General features: G+C 39.4%; 1 protein-coding gene and 1 long non-coding RNA gene across 2 annotated transcripts; both read right to left on the reverse strand.

The window, feature by feature from the left end:
- Positions 1-5,949: 5,949 nt before the first annotated feature.
- On the reverse strand, positions 5,950-7,442 carry LOC130930444 (uncharacterized). The gene is made up of 3 exons (XR_009067056.1): positions 7,382-7,442; positions 7,232-7,298; positions 5,950-6,911 (listed from the first exon to the last, which is right to left on the reverse strand). It is a non-coding gene; the product is annotated as an uncharacterized LOC130930444 (long non-coding RNA).
- Positions 7,443-7,899: 457 nt separating this feature from the next.
- Positions 7,900-8,862, reverse strand: LOC130929484 (probable G-protein coupled receptor 148). The gene has a single exon (XM_057856642.1). The coding sequence runs from the start codon at positions 8,860-8,862 to the stop codon at positions 7,900-7,902; it is 963 nt and encodes a 320-aa protein (XP_057712625.1).
- Positions 8,863-17,509: the final 8,647 nt, after the last annotated feature.

A 17,509-nucleotide genomic window follows, 5' to 3' on the forward strand; every position in this document is an offset into this window, starting at 1 on the left:
ATTTGTACTTTTCTTTGTATATTTAACCAATAAAACTTATGACCTTTAACATGAAGTGTATATAGTTTTATTAAGATCCATCAACTAACATGGGCATCTAAAATGGGGTCAACCATATTGGAACACCCTGTAAATGCTTAACAAACTGTTAACAAATACTTCACAAATCAACAATAAATCATTTATCAACAGTTTACTAATGATCTATTAACTAGTAAAACTGATAGTTATTATAAAGTGTTACCGAAACTTTATAAATCCACCATGTTTTCATGAATGAAACCCACATTAAACTTGCGGTGTTAAGGTCCAAAGGAGGTCATCACCATTTTGGTTTGCTGACAAGTGTCTTGTGTTTTAAAGTAGGTCACCTCATCCCACGTCTCACTGCACGCCCTGAGCACATGGCTGACACTGGCAATTGGCATCAGACTGGCAGGCATGCCTTGGTGGCTTTCCCTCTCTCTCTTTCTCAAGATACATGCTGCACTTCTGTCAAAACGTCTGCCGATGCTGTCAAACATCCGCACGCACACACACAGATCAAGTTATGGTCAATGTAGTCCAGCTGACAACCCATGACGCATGCCCTCCCCCATTATTTGTTTGTATAGTGAGGTTTTGTCATGTTTACCAAAAGACATATGATCTATCCATCTAAAATACCTAGCAGATCCTGTTTAGAAATGGCCCAGCCAGTCATAGGCCCTTACAATCATCATCACTCAAATCTTAAATGAAATACTTTCTTTGTTTATGTCCTAGTGAGAACAATTTATTATTATTTGGCTGAAGTGCAGGCGCCCAACTTATTCAAATGGATATTAATCTCCCTCCAAGATAAATGTCCTTAATGATCATGGTTTCAGTACACTTATTAATTGCCACCGCCCATAGTGCCTCCATCAATACAAATTTAGGGCGTACATCCGTGAAGCTGCTCCCCATTAGAGAATAATCACATCGTCCAAACAGTTTGTCAGCCATCGGATGGAATTAAAGAGCATTTCAAAGTGCACATAAATTAAATGTGACTTAGTTGGAAAGCTTCCATTGACTCTCATATGAGGAAAGGTTACCACCTAGTGGTAAGATAGGAAAAGACAACATACAGTCATGTGAAAAAAATTTGAGAACCCAATGGAAGCCTGTGTGTTTTTATAACATATTTGGTCATATGGATATTAAATATCAAGTTTAACAATCTTGAGGGATTCAAGTAATAGAATTAAACAATTAAAAAAGAACAAAAAAAAGATTTTTTATAACTTTCTGTAAAATGTAATCTTAAAGTGCATGTGACACGAAAAAGCATGTTTATTTCAAAATACACGCGATATTTTATGCTCCTGAATGATATGGACTGCTTGGATGTGTGTGGAAGTGATCGCTATATTTATTTAGTTTTTTTAATCCCGCGCTATGAAAATGAGTGACTTCCGGCTTCGGTCTTGCATTGAGGAGGATGGCACTGTGACGTGTACGGTTGAAGGCGTCCTCTTCACTTTCCAGCCGTACTGTTGTGTATGAGGACTAAGGATTCAGGTGATTTTGGGGATTAATACGTTTATTTTTTGCATCACGCCAGCCAAACGGCTGCAGAAAAATCTTGGAGAGGCATGTGCGCCTTTTTGGAGTTTCAAAAGGTTCCCATTCACCGTGGATATAGGCCAAAACAAGCTCTACTACCGTGGGACCATTGGACTTACGAGGAAGTGAGTAAACATCTTGTTTTGTATTATTATGTCAAATACGAATACAGCGATTACAAAGTAAACACTACAGACTTTCTTTAAATAAAGGACTACTTACCTTTGATCATTGATAGGCATGTAAAAAGCTCTCCTCATGCCAATTAGCTGTACTTTAGCTGCACAACAACTGCAGCCGCCCTCCTCCAGGGAACAACCTGTAAATTGCTCTCCGCCGGGCGGTTTGCCGGTCCGCGAAGACAATCGACAACCCAGTCGTCATGTCAAATAATCCGGGCTAGTTATGTGTGATTTTCCACTTGGAAGACTTGAAACATCACTCGGTTCGGGTTAGCATGTCGGCTAGCTGTCACGCCTCTTGGTTTGTTTACATTCTCCGAAGCCGGGGAAGGGAAATGACATATGTCCGATTTAGGCGTCATAAAATATTGTTCGGGAGGTGCGACAGTAAAGGTGAAGTCGACAGTTTTGACCATTATGGAGTAATTTTGACATGTCGTCCTGCATTTTTATGATTTCATATTCCATTTAGCACAAGACTTATTTGTTATGACCATGCCATTTATTTAGCAATTGGGGAAAATACTTGGATAAAAAGAATATCCTGTAAAAACATTGGAGTAGAGAGACTGAAACAATGACATTTTGCGGCTCTCTTCGTCGCATTTTCCTCGTTCTGAATAATTCCCCCTCAATAGGCTGAATAGTAAAACCGATGAGCCCAGTCTCCCACTGGCGTCATCCACCTGTTGGGGACGCTAGAGCCCCATAATGGTAGGCGTGGCTAACTGGCAGATTAAAAGACTAATTTCTCGTCATCTGCGCTTTGCTAAATTGTTGTATATAGTCGAATCGTCTCAAAATATGATTCTAATTCACATAATAATGCTACTTAAGACTTTTTTTCTCCTGTCGTATGCTCTTTAAATAAATTTAATAAAGAATAAATTTGACACCCCCACATTCAATCCCACTTAAAATGGCTAAAATCACATACAGGGGTATCACATCAGGTGCATTTAATGAAGAAAATCTCTATCTCAAAGGTCCTCAAGGCAAAGAAGCTCAAGATCCTCCAGGACTGGCCTGCCCGGTCACCAGACATGAACATCATTGAGCATGTCTGGGGTAGGATGAAAGAGGAAGCATGGAAGACGAAACCCAAGGATTTTGATGAACTCTGGGAGGCATGCAAGACTGCTTTCTTTGATGTTCCCGATGACTTGTATGAATCCTTGCCGAACCGCATGGATGCAGTCCTTCAAGCCCATGGAGTCATACAAAATATTAAATTCGGATCTCACAGCACCACTACTTAATTCGCTTATGTTATGAAACATTATTTTTAGGGTTGTTCCGATCAAGTTTTTTTGCTCCCGATCCGATCGTTTTAGTTTGAGTATCTGCCGATCCCGATATTTCCCAATCCGATTGCTTTTTTTTGCTCCCGATTCAATTCCAATCATTCCCGATAATTTTTCCCAATCATATACATTTTGGCAATGCATTAAGAAAAAAAATGAATAAAACTTGGACGAATATATACATTCAACACACAGTACATAAGTACTGTATTTGTTTATTATGACAATAAATCCTCAAGATGGCATTTACATTATTAACATTCTTTCTGTGAGAGGGATCCACAGATAGAAAGACTTGTAATTCTTAAAGGATAAATGTATATTGTGACTAAATATTGCCATCTAGTGTATTTGTTGAGCTTTCAGTAAATGATACTGTAGCCATTTAACTGTTCTGCCCAAATGCATGATGGGAAGTGCAACCATGACTGTGTGCAGTGGCACCAATTGATATATCTTCTCTGCTTTGGGAAACAACATAGGGTGTTAAGAAAAAGATCAACTACTACCTTTCTTCCCCACATTGCTTTTCACGATATTTCTAATTCTTGAGAGAGGGATAGTAAGGCTTTAGCCAATTAAAAAAAAAAGCTCCAAAGGTTGCCAAAATTCACTCTACTCATTTTACGCTGTCTTTTAGCTCTATATATAGGCACCATTATAGATTGAACTTGACAATGCGTGAGTGGGTCGTGCAGCGCATGCGTTAAATATTGTAACGTGATTAATTTTTAAAAAATTAATTATCGCCGTTAACGCGATAAATTTGATAGCCCTACTTTAAGCCAAACTAAAGACTCTGGATGAGTGTAAGACATTTTTTGTCTGTAACGTTAAATACAATTAGAAAACGATTTAATTAAAATATATATATATATTAAAAAAAGGCATGTCCGATATTTTTTTGCCGATTCCGATACTTTGAAAATGACGTGATCGGACCCGATCGATCGGCAGCCCGATTTAAATTTAAATTTTATTTGAAGTACATTTTTTGTTCAATTTTCACACTAATTTATGTAGGCGACAACACGTTTGTCTTGCCAAAATGTGACCTTTATGTCTGCATTAAATTATAAAGCTTTTTTCAGTGAAACAAATATATTTTTGTACATCCAACATCATTTGGGAGGGTCTTAGCTTCCATATGAGCCACTTCTGAAACCAAAGTCAGGTTAATAGCAATTGTTTCAACAAAATGGATTAGCGACAACACTTTTGTCAGGGCCTGTAGAGGTACCAATGTACTGCAAATGAAAAACATTGTTAGATTTATGTTCACTTTAGGCTCATCTTTGAGCCTACCATGAGAACATTGCTAATTTCCATGCATGACCAAATCACAGGATGCTGTTTCTGTGAGCGCTACATACTATAAGTGCTCTCTGCTCAGTAATAGCGCGCTTCCTCTGAGACACAGCTGCTCTTCTACCCGCATGAAGAATTCGTCGACCAGAACTCAGATGACCACGGAGGAAGCTTTATGAGTTGCTGTTCTGCCACCTGCTCCAAATAACATACAACAACAGGCAAAAATAATGAAATCATCAGTCTCTGACGATGTTCATGCAGCTGTTTAATTTTGTAGAGAAAAAAAGCAGATCACAGACATGACAGAAGTCCTTTTGAATGGCAACTTTCTGGCTTTAAGAAACACTAAAGAAGTGCACTCAGTTGATTGCAGTAAGGTGCTGCATGTTTTAGCAGAAACCTCATTGGTTGAACTGTCTGTGCTGGATCTCTTGGAACAAAGACCACGACCCACTGCGGCCCTTTGTGGAATCAGTTTGACACCCCTGGTTTAAGTGTTAAAATATCTCTGACACATCCCCAACCCCATTGCTCGAATGGTTGTTGGGGCCATCTTATGTCACAGATGCTCTGGTTCCATACCGCCCCAACAGAACACTTCGTTCTCAGAGTGCAGGTCTACTGGTAGTTCTGAGGGTCTCTAAAAGTACAGTAGGAGCTAGAGCCTTTAATTACCAAGCTCCTGTCTTATGGAATCAGCTTCCAGCTAATATTAAAGAGGCCGACACAGCCTGTACATTTAAGATTAGACTAAAACCGTTCCTATTTGACAAAGCTTATGGTCAGGCTAGTTGAAAACAGACTAGACTCACAGTTCAGTCTAAGCTGCCTTAAGAGCTATAATGCTAGGGGGAAGTACAGCCACTGAGTCCTATCCCGTTTTTCACTCTACCTACCACTTGTCTTTACTTTATTTTTCTTTTCTAATTCTAATACAGTGCCCTCCATAATTATTGGCACCCCTGAAAAAGATGTGTTTTTTAGCTTCTAATAATTTTTTAAAATTCAAATAATATGGGACCTTAATGGAAAAAAAGAGAAAAATCCAACCTTCAATACAAGTGTATTCATTCAGTGGGGAAAAAAATGGATTTTTCTCATTTTTTCCATTAAGGTCCCATATTATTTGAATTAAAAAAATATATTAGAAGCTAAAAAACACATCTTTTTCAGGGGTGCCAATAATTATGGAGGGCACTGTATCTAGTTGACTAGTCTCTTCATCACTAGTCACCTGGTGTCTCATTTCCCCCCTCCCCTCTGGGGGAGGGGCTACTTCTTTTTCAGCCTCAGCCGCCTGACTATCCTGAGCCCTGGCTCGATTGATGTCCTCGTTGCCCACCCCCGTCTCATCTGACTAGATGGACCCCCTCATGTTCCCTCACCCCATTGCATCTCTACAAAATGGAACTCCTTCTGCTAATACCCATCATCAGTCCTGGTGCATCTATAGCCTGTCCGTTCAGGGAGTGGATCTCTCCTGACTGTGGTTCTCCCCAAGGTTTCACTTTTCCCACTGGGTTTTTGGAGTTTTTCCTTGCCGCCATGGAGGGTCTAAGGATGGGGGATGCCCAGGACATGAACTCATCCCATTCATCTACTGTATCGGTGTATCGAATTCATGCTGTAAAGCCCTCTGAGACAACCTTGCTGTGTGTAACACCTATGACGTGATTACAGTAAATTAATTATGCTATGGGCTAGTACTAGGTTCGACTACTGAAGCAGTATGTGCATAAACCAAACAAATGACTCGGACAAGTTATGTTTTGAACTGCCGGCCTATTTTTATGTACAAACAAAAACATACATACAATGACATACAGTTAACAAAGAAATTTAAAAAATTATATAAATTTCAAAAAAGGAAATTTGTTCCCTTATTGATCAAGTCAGTTTTTCCCGTTAAGTTCTCTTCCTATGTTATAATCAGTTATTTTTGATTATCTGTAGGATCTATTTAACAACTTCTTTTCCAATATTATAATCAGTTATTTTTTTATTATTTTTAGGATCTATCAACCCTGGTTGTTTTTGCTTTTCCGATTTCTAATTTTTCTTTTTAATCGATTTCTTCAACTTCCTCAGTTTTATAGACGTTTGATTTCTATTTTGAGTTTCAATATTCAATTTTTTTCCATCAAATGGTTTTGCTTTTGTTGATCAACAAAAGTTGGTAAGTCAATAACACTAAAAGTATTAAAAATGACAAGAAGCGTTAATTCAAAACAATTCAGCAAAAGGCTGAACGGCTCCAATAGAAAGGAGTGTCTCTTCGCTGTATCAATGTCTGTTTTTACAGTCTCTTTTGGCTGCTTTCTTGCGATCCGGGGGGGGGGGGGGGGGATAACATGGTGGATCCTACCAGAATGAAGGATGTCAAACCGAAATCTCGCGTGCGTCTCGCTCCTGCGTGAGGCACAGTTCAATGGTTCGTCTTGGGATTAGCTCGCCATCTTGTATCTCCGTTGGAATTTCTCGCTCCAACAAATTTTCAATCACTTCTGAATCAAGCTTTGATAGCCTATCGAATTCACAAAAATACATAAATAAATAAAGTATTTCGCACACTAAAGAGTTCTAAGTATGATTATAAATAAAGTTATCGTCGAGTGAAGTCGACATAAGTGCAGTGACGGACGTTATAAACCGACAGAGCAGGTGGCTAGGCTAGGCAAGAAAGGAGACATTTTGCGACGTCATATGTTCAATTAACCACCATTTCTCGGTTTACAACAATCGTCTGATAAAAATATCATGAATTGACACTTTTAGCATACACTGGTTCAAATAATATGAACTAAAATATTAAGCAAATATAAGTAAGTATATTTTTGAACTCACCAAGTCCCTTTCAGCAAGCAGTTTGTCATGAAGATGAACAGTGCTTGTGAGTAATCCAAAAATACACCTTTCACAGTTAAAACAAAAGTTTTAGTGTCATAGTTTTAATGAATTTTTAATCTTTTTAGCAGTACCTCTAACTGAACTTACCGCTTCCCTTCCTCAATCACGAATGAGCAATAACGGTGAGAGTGCGCATTCTACAGGTTAGTGCATTTCGCCAATCAAGATTTTCAAAATAAAAGCGTAGCGGAAAATTTTAACTTTTTATTTCTTTTAAATCAAATAATTGTTAGTATACTAATTATATCAGGTTTTAAATATTTTTTAAACAACTTTCAAATTTAATGTTTAGACAATGTATTCTTTTAAAGGTTATCTTAATCAATGGCTCTTAACTTGGTAACTATGTTAACCTGGGTTACATGTGATATAGGGCTATACAAATAAAATTGAATTGTTGCCTGCAGAAAATTTTCCATTGGCACCACCCAGGCCCCACATATCAGACGATCATCTTGAAGAGCCCGCGAAAGTGTGGAGGGGTCTGTGAATAATCATCCCCTTGGACCGCCGTCCACCGGACGTTCAGCTCAGGGGGCCCGTTTTCACTAATCGTACCTAGGCCTTGTTCACATTTCTTCCGCCACTGTTCCAGTGTGTTGTGGTTACGCGACAGTGATCTGGCTGAGTCTTCTATGCCGATGCAACAGCTGCAGCACTGAGTCGGCGATCTCGCGGTAGCGCAGCCCGTACAGATAGGGAGCGAAGGCCCTGGGAAGTAGCATGAGCACGCACATGTTAACGGTGCTAACCCACACTCGGACATCCTGACTGACGTCTTTGCTCTGAAATAGTAGAAGCTCTACGGTGAAGACAAAGCCAGGGGTGAAATAGAGGAGAAGCAGAACCCCATGCGCCAATACGGTGACCCGGGCTCTGGAGAAGCGGTTCTGCCATATGCCTTGGGTTCTGGTTTCCATGTAAAGGCGAATGTAGCAGTAGAAGATTAACACAGCACAGATGAGAGCAGCCACGAAGAAGTAGATGTTAATCCCCGTTGTGTTTTTGGCCTGGATGAATCCCAGAGAGATGAGGACCAGGCACACGGCCGCCTTGTCGTGCGGGTCCCCCCTCTCTACTTCCATCAGGATGACAAGCGTGAATGGGTAGCTTGCCGCCAACAGCCACGCACCCATCAGGATTCTATGGGTGCGAGCTGGTGGGAGGAAGTCGTGGTAGCGCAGCGGCCAGCGCACGGCCGCGTAGGTGTCCACAACCATGAAGGTGACGGTGAGAATGGCGCAACAGTAAGCCGTGACGGTGACGGCCGTGACCAGCTCGCACACCAGCCAAGGGACCTCGACCTGAGCCGCGTTGAGAATGGTGGTGGCCAGGTTAAGGGTGAGGAACAACATGTCCGCCGCCAAGGTGTTCGCCACCAGGAGGTAGCGCGTCTCCTGGCGTAAGGCGCGTGAAGCGAAGATGCACGCCAGAAGGAGAGTGTTCACCACCATGGTGGCCAAGGTGACCACTATGGTGGGGATGAAGAAAAGCTCAAGGTGCCACCTACGCAAACTCGCCACCCACTCTTGCGTCAAGTTGGTAATCAGGATGGGCTCCGCAGCCATTTTGTTCCCTTTTGCTTCACTTTTTCCTCCAGATCTCTGCCAATAGAGAACAGCAGCATTGTTAATAGACGTCTACAACTAAGTGAATGTATGATTAACTGAGTGTTTAAAGCAGTAATGTGAAGTAATTTCATAAAATGCCAAATAGGATCACAATTAAAGTTATTAAACATTGTCCAACAAATAAAGCATGAAAAAATCATTTATATGTTGTATATTTTGACAAAATAATCGCGTTTCCGAAGTTTGAGCCTGAAAGGGGACGAACCCGGAAGTGATACGTCACACCGGGAACAGCGATGGCAGCTCCATACATACAGCCGCCATACAAAGCCCTTCAAACAATGATTCAAACAGCGATATAAGCGATAGATCGAGCGCAAGGGAGGAGATCCAAGTTTTTGAAGAGTTGGAGGAAGAAGAGGAGCTTGGAATTTTATGTTGGACCTAACATGTATTAGCCAGACGCTAATCAGGATGCAAACAATATGCCTAGACTACCTGAGATGGAATGGAGACAAGACCCATCGAGATTGCAAGATTGGTAAGATATAGGCTGTTATTATTTTCATGATTTGAAGATGCAGGCATTTGCACATAATTTTATGTTTTTGTCTATCTGATGACATTGTTAAAAAAAAAAAAAAATCAGACTTCATGTTCATTTTGGCAGATCCGGCAGCTCTCGTGCATATAAAATAATAATATAAAAACGTTGGGGGGAAAGAAGGCGATGAGTTGTTGATGGCTTTCTCCACTTTACTGTGGCAACAATAAGAAAACAAAATAATAGCGGACTGCCGCCACATTCGACCGCGAAGTTTTGCTTCTCGCTGATCTCCTCCTCGCCTCCTACTACTTCAGCGTCTCTTAAACCGATCGTGCATAGTGTCTTGTTATGAGCCTTTTGTTTACAAATGTATCGAACACACGACATGCTCACAACTTTGTTTCTTTATTAACACATAAAGCTAAAAGTACAACACGGCTCGGGGCTTTCGGGAGGAAGTGGCGTCTAATGGCGTGAGGAAATGTAGTTTTTTCACAGATTACAGATTACAAAGCACCACTTCAGTGTTGTTCCGAGACTACATTTCCCGTGATTCACTGCGTGACCTGCGCGCTCGCTGATTCGCTGCCAGACATTAAAAGCAACTTGTCACCTGTCAGCGGCTCTTGTACGTAAAACACAAACTAGAAGGCTATCAAGCGATCACCGTGAAAGAAACGCCGAACCATACAAATGCAATGCTTGAAGCATGAAGGTGGAAATACATAATACAAATAAATATGCACAAACTCACCGGCGGTGTGTGTCTCTCACTGCAACGTGACCGTGAATTACCGTGACGCCGACCCGCTTATATGCACATCCACACCCCTTTCCCGATTGACAGTGGATTAACCCTTTCGGTCAAGATCGTAGATGACGCAAAATTTAAACACGCTTAACCTAGCGAACGCAACAACAACTATGATCGGGGATAGCCTCGGCTTACGTCGCTAGCTTATACTGTTCATTCCACAACAGTTGGCAGCTCTGCTTTGACAAAGTCATCAGTCATCTATCCAAAAATCACACTTACTTTTTGGCAAATCCTTGATCATAAGCAGACTGGTTAAGGAAGCAGGCATCTTCGAAGTGTTTGCAGCAGAGAACACTACTCGATGATGGCGTGAAATTCATTCGCTTCGTGCGAACGAAAGATGTCCATTTGCGTGCCCTGCTATCCTTTGGCCACTCATACAACTTTTCGTTTGAGTGAGAACAAAACATCGCCACACACCGCCGTAGCATCTTACCGAGAAGCAATGCAACAAACAACACTGTTCTATGGCAGACTTCCCTCGCACTTCCCGGTGTGACGTAATTTCCGAGGATTTCCGAAGATTGCCGAAGAAAAGCATTTTCGTTGTCAAGGGCGTTGCTATGGGTTAAACAAAGACTCTGGAAGGGTTGCGTTAAAAAAAAAAAAAAATGTTGATAACTGTTAAGCCATTGATATTATTCAAAAACATGGTTGGCCAACCTTACTTCACATTACTGCTTTAAATGGGTTATATTCTGTTGACTTAAGTCGGCTGAGAAAAAAAATGTACCACATCGAGATGTTACATCATCATCAAATTTGTGCAGTGTGAAATGATGACGGTGTTAGCGTTAATAATGCAAACAAAATCTGTTGTAAAAGGCAGTGGTCCACCTGTCAGCCGTTGCCCAGTATTTACAGTGCCCTCCATAATTATTGGATTTATAATAATTATGTGTTTTTTAGCTTCTAAAGGCAGACAGTGGATGCCTTTAAAAAAAGACTAAAAACCTACCTTTTTAAAAATGCTTACCCTGGCTAATTTTATCCATCTTATTTTATCTGATTTCCATCTGACTTTATCTATATTTGTCTATTTTTGCTTTTACTCTTTTATTATTAGTCTTATTTTATTACATGGTAATGTGCACCTAGAGATTTGCTTTTCAAATGTAAAGTGCGTTATAAATAAAATGCATTATTATTATTATTAATATATATTAGGGGTGTCAAACGATTAAAATTTTTAATCGAGTTAATTACACCTTAAAAATTAATTAATCGCAATTCAAACCATCTATAAAATATGCCATATTTTTCTGTAAATTATTGTTGGAATGGAAAGATAAGACACAAGGCGGATATATACATACAACATACTGTACATAGGTACTGTATTTGTTTATTGTAACGAATCCACAAATGGCATTATTAACATTCTTTCTGTTAAAGTGATCCACAGATAGAAAGACTTGTAGTTTTTAAAAGATAAATGTTATAGTTACAAGTTATAGTAATTTTATATTAAAACCCCTCTTCATGTTTTCGTTTTAATAAAATTTGTAAAATTTTCAATCAAAAGTAGAGTTAATATAATAATAATAATAAAAATAACAATAATAAGAATAGAGTGACCAAAGTCAGAGTAAGTTCTACGTGTATTTTGCATAGCTATTTTGATATGGAATCCCAGTTCATTTTGCATTGTTGTTTAACTGTGAGAATAGGCCCTCATTACTATAGACTGAAGTGCTTTTCTTTTTGTGAACATTATTTTTTTTTTTTGAGAGAGATAGGAATATTATTTTTGTTGTGCTTTCACTAAACGATACTTATGTTTGTTGTGAAGGAGAAGCTTATGCCAAAAAACGGCACGGTCCAAAGAACACCTGTGTCCACTCGCCTTTATAAAATATATATCTCTGTACACATCTTACCCAAAATACAACAAGAGACACATAATTGCCACCAAAAGAAAGAAAACTTACTGAAATATGTGTGGAGCACAAATAGCAATTTGCATTGCATTGTGCATACAGAATAAACACCTCACAACTACTAATTCTCCCACATTTAGAAGAAATAACATTAGTATGGAACGGCGCTGCCCCCAATCGGCCGATGGCATTCTCTTCACTCGTAATGTCCATAAACGGCCTCACTGTAATCTGTTTAAGGCAATGTGCGAGCTGGTCATTCAGTGCATGCGTTAATTGCGTCAAATATTTTAACATGATTAATTAAAAAAATTAATTAACGCCCGTTAACGCAATAATTTTTACAGCCCTAATATACAGTGGGGAGAACAAGTATTTGATACACTGACAATGGGAAAACCCATTGGCAGTGTATCAAATTCTCCCCACTGTATATATATATGTTTCTAAATAATATGGGACCTTAATGGAAAAAAGAGAAAAATCCAACTTTCAATACAAGTGCATTTATTAAGTGGGGAAAAAATCCCACATAAAGAAATAATTATTTGACATCAAATAATGTGTGTCACAATTATTAGCACCCCTGGTGTTAATACTTTGTACAACCCCCTTTTGCCAACAAAACAGCACCTAATCTTGTCCTATAATGTTTCACAAGATGGGAAAAGACAGAAAGAGGGATCTTCAGCATTCCTCTTTGCAGAATCTCTCTAAATCATCCAGAGACCTGGGTCTTCTCCTCTGTACTCTCCTCCTCAGCTCACCCCACAGGTTTTCAATGGGGTTGAGGTCTGGGGATTGAGATGGCCATGGGAGGAGCTTGATTTTGTGTCTGGTGAACCATTTCTGTGTAGATTTGGCCATATGTTTAGAGTCATTGTCTTGCTGAAAGACCCAGTGACGACCCATCTTCAGCTTTCGGGCAGAGGACAACAGATTTTGATTGAAAATGTCCTGGTATTTCAAAGCATTCATGATGCCATGCACCCTAACAAGGTCCCCAGGGCCTTTAGAAGCGAAACAGCCCCACAGCATCACTGACCCACCCCCATACTTTACAGTGGGTATGTCACAGTAAGCTCAATCTTGGTCTCATCTGACCAAAGCACACGCTGTCAAAATTAGCGCGTTAACGCGCGGTAATTAATTTTTAAAATTAATCACCTTAAAATATTTGACGCAATTAACACACATGTCCCGCTCAGACAGTATTCTCCCTTTTGGTAAGTTTTACAGCAAGGCTTTTTGTGCTGTCTAACAGCGAACTCTTGTGGTCGCTTTGCGACATGGTTTATTGTTTTCTTACCAGTTCAATATGGCTGCACGACGTCTCGGGCTGACGCCTACGTTATAATGTTGTGCTTATATCATCCTTGAACAAGATTTGTCCATAAGTATGGTTGTTGTAAAGAATATACATATTATGTTAGTAAGCGAAATGTTATATTTTTTGTATGAGACGCTTTTTGTTTATGTTTAGTGAACCTGTATAGTGTGCTAAGCTAACGTTGTTGCTAATGCAATGCTTGTGTACTTTTTTTTGTAGTTTTACGACGGTCTAATGAGGACAATGGTTTGAGGCTATTTTATTAATAAATCAGGTGAAAAAGGAAGAAGTCTGATTATTAAGGCGTCGTTCACGCGCTGTCTAGCTTTGGAAAAAGTAGACGCTTCGGAGTGAGGACAGCATAGACAGATTTAAATGACAGTAGAGTGAAATGCCCACTACAGTCCTTATGTACCGTATGTTGAATGTATATATCCATTTGTGTCTTATCTTTCCATTCCAACAATTTATTTTACAGAATATATATATAATTTACAGAAAAATATGGCATATTTTATAGATGGTTTGAATTGCGATTAATTACGATTAATTTTTAAGCTGTAATTAACTCGATTAAAAATTTTAATCGCTTGACAGCCCTAATATATATATATATATATATATATATATATATATATATGTATATTTATGTGTGTACGTGTGTATTTATTATTTGTTCCTGGGTCAAGGAATTTCTGATTAACCGCTCACGGTATGTTAAACTCGGCCACGACACATCCCCTAGCATCAAACTGAGCACTGGAGCCCCTCAAGGCTGCGTGCTGAGCCCGCTTCTCTATTCCTTGTATACTCATGACTGCACACCTGTCCACTCATCAAACACCATCATAAAATTTGCTGACGACACAACTGTTGTTGGTCTCATCTCTGGAGGAGACGAATCCCCCTACAGAGGTACAGCGACTGTCAGCATGGTGCTTGGAGAACAACTTGGTTCTGAATTCCACCAAGACCAAGGAATTAATAGTGGACTACAGGAAGGTGCCTGCCTCGGAACCGGCACCTCTCTGGGTAAACGGAGTATGTGTGGAGCGTGTAAAGACCTTCAAATTCCTCGGCGTACACCTATCTGATGATCTCTGCTGGTCAGCTAACTCCTCAGCCGTGGTGAGGAGGAACAACACGGGCAAGGAACTAATGACTGCCTTCTACTGAGCAGCTATTGAGTCCATCCTCACCTACTGCATCTCAACGTGGTATGGAACCTGCTCGGTAGCGGACAAAAAAATCACTGCAGATGGTGGTGAAAGCGGCGGAGAAAATTCTTGGCTCCTCTCTGCCACCTCTGTTGCGCGACACCTCAAAAGAGCTAAGAACATTATTAAAGACTCTTCCCATCCTGGTCATCACCTGTTTGAACTGTTGCCCTCTGGCAGGAGATACAGGGCCATGAGATCACGTACAACTAGACTCAGATAGTTTTTTTTCCCAGGGCCATCCGCGTTCTCAACACTGAACAGCACTAATTGTTCATGATGCTGCTTTGTAGCGACTTTTGCACAATAATTTATTCTTTGTCTTTTATTTAGTAGTATGTTTAAGTTGTGTGTTCTTTTACTGTCTTGTGTTTTATGGTCCCACAGAGTAGCTTTCCAATTTCGTTGTTTGCTTGGCTTGCAATGACAATAAAGGAATTGAAATTTTGTGTGAGACCAAGATTGAGCTTTTTGGCAACAAACACTAAGTGGGTCTGGCGTGCCACGAAAGATGTGCATGCTGAAAAGCACCTCATACCCACTGTGAAGTATGGGGGTGGGTCATCAGCGATGCTGTGGGGCTGTTTCGCTTCCAAAGGCCCTGGGAACAATGACCCTAAACATATGGCCAAATCTACACAGAAATGGTTCACCAGACACAAAATCAAGCTCCTCCCATGGGAATCTCAGTCCCTAGACCTCGTTTTGTTGGCAAAAGGCGGTTGTACAAAGTATTAACACCAGGGGTGCTAATAATTGTGACACACATTATTTGATGTCAAATAATTTTTTTCTTTATGTGGGATTTTCCCCCCACTGAATGAATGCACTTGTATTGAAGGTTGGATTTTTCTCTTTTTTTTCCATTAAGGTCCCATATTATTTGAATAAAAAAATATATATATTAGAAGCTAAAAAACGCATCTTTTTCAGAGGTGCCAATAATTACGGAGGGCACTGTATCTCATGGAAAAACATCAATGATACACACACTTGACATTAAATATGAACAGTTAATTAAACACCATAAAATACTTCGAACATAATCATGAGAATCGTTTCTATTTGCACTTAAAACATACTCATCGATAAATTACCAAGCGTGCAGAGTTCCTTTTTCTTACCTGACGTCCATGACTGAGAACACCGTGTGCGTCGCTTGTCCATTAGAGCTGAAGTCTTGTGTAAATCACAGGGTGTTTTTCTGCCGCCTGCGCTTATCTGATGAGTTCCTTGTTGACTCGCATAGATGATTAGAGAGATGCTGCAAAGTTACATACGGCCACTTAGCCGTCACATAGTAACAAGGTGGACCTTTTCCAACATTAGGTACAAGCTTTTTTTACTTTTAGCCTCAGCACATCTCTTAATTAGTTGGAAATCTGTAATTTGTTCCCCACCCCAGTATTTTGATACAAAATCATTACAATATTTAAGCTTTACTTGACCTGTTCCAAATATGTATATTTTTTCAAATTTAATTTTTAAATATTATTACAAAAATTTATACTGTATGTGAATTTTTTCAACTGTGTATTGTATTATCATAGTATTACCATATTCCTTCTACTGTGAATTGGATTTAGTTTATCAATAGTACAGTGTATCACAAAAGTGAGTATATCTTTTCATGGGACAACACTGACAAAATGACACTTTGACACAATGAAAAGTAGTCTGTGTGCAGCTTATATCATAGAGTTTAGGGTTGTTCCGATCATGTTTTTTGCTCCCGATCCGATCCCGATCGTTTTAGTTCGAGTATCTGCCGATCCCGATATTTCCCGATCCGATTGCCTTTTTTTTTTGCTCCCGATTCAATTCCAATCATTCCCGATAATTTTTCCCGATCAATACATTTTGGCAATGCATTAAGAAAAAAAAATGAATAAAAGTCGGACGAATATATACATTCAACATATAGTACATAAGTACTGTATTTGTTTATCATGACAATAAATCCTCAAGATGGCATTTACATTATTAACATTCTTTTTGTGAGAGGGATCCACGGATAGAAAGACTTGTAATTCTTAAAGGATAAATAAATGTGACTTTGTGTATTGTGACTAAATATTGCCATCTAGTGTATTTGTTGAGCTCTCATTAAAGGATACTGTAGCCATTTAACTTCTGCCCGAATGCATGATGGGAAGTGCAACCATGACTGTGCGTCGTGGTACCTATTGATATTTCTTCTCTGCGCTGGGAAATAACATAGGATGTTAAGAAAAAGATCAATGACTACCTGTCTTCCCCACATTGCTTCCCACGATATTTCTAATCGTAGGGAGAGGGATTGTAAGGCTTTAGCCAATTAAAAAAGTCTCCTAAGGCTGCAAAAATTCACTCTACTCATCTTACGCTACCTTTTAGCTCTATATATAGGTAAAACGGCGCCATCAAAGTTAAAGGTTTAACGTGACAATGCGTGAGTGGGTCGTGCAGCACATGGGTTAATTGCGTTAAATATTTTAATGTGATAAATTTTTTAAAAAATTAATTACCGCCGTTAACGAGATAAATTTGATAACCCTACCTTAAGCCTAAACTAAAGACTGGATGAGTGTAACATATTATGTCTGTAACGTTAAATACAATTAGAAAACGATTTAATTAAAAAAAAAAAAAAAAAAAAAATTTAAAAAAGGCATGTCCGATATTTTTTGCCGATTCCGATACTTTGAAAATGAGGTGATCGGACCCGATCGATCGGCATCTCTAATAGAGTTAATTTATTTTTCCCTCAAAATATATCCATAAATATCTGAACCCCTGGCAACAAAAGTGAGTACACACCTTAGAAACTACGTACATCCCTAAATGTCCAAATTGAGTACTGCTTGTCATTTT

The sequence above is a fragment of the Corythoichthys intestinalis genome, chromosome 14 (assembly GCF_030265065.1).
Source record: "Corythoichthys intestinalis isolate RoL2023-P3 chromosome 14, ASM3026506v1, whole genome shotgun sequence".
Lineage (NCBI taxonomy): Eukaryota > Metazoa > Chordata > Actinopteri > Syngnathiformes > Syngnathidae > Corythoichthys > Corythoichthys intestinalis.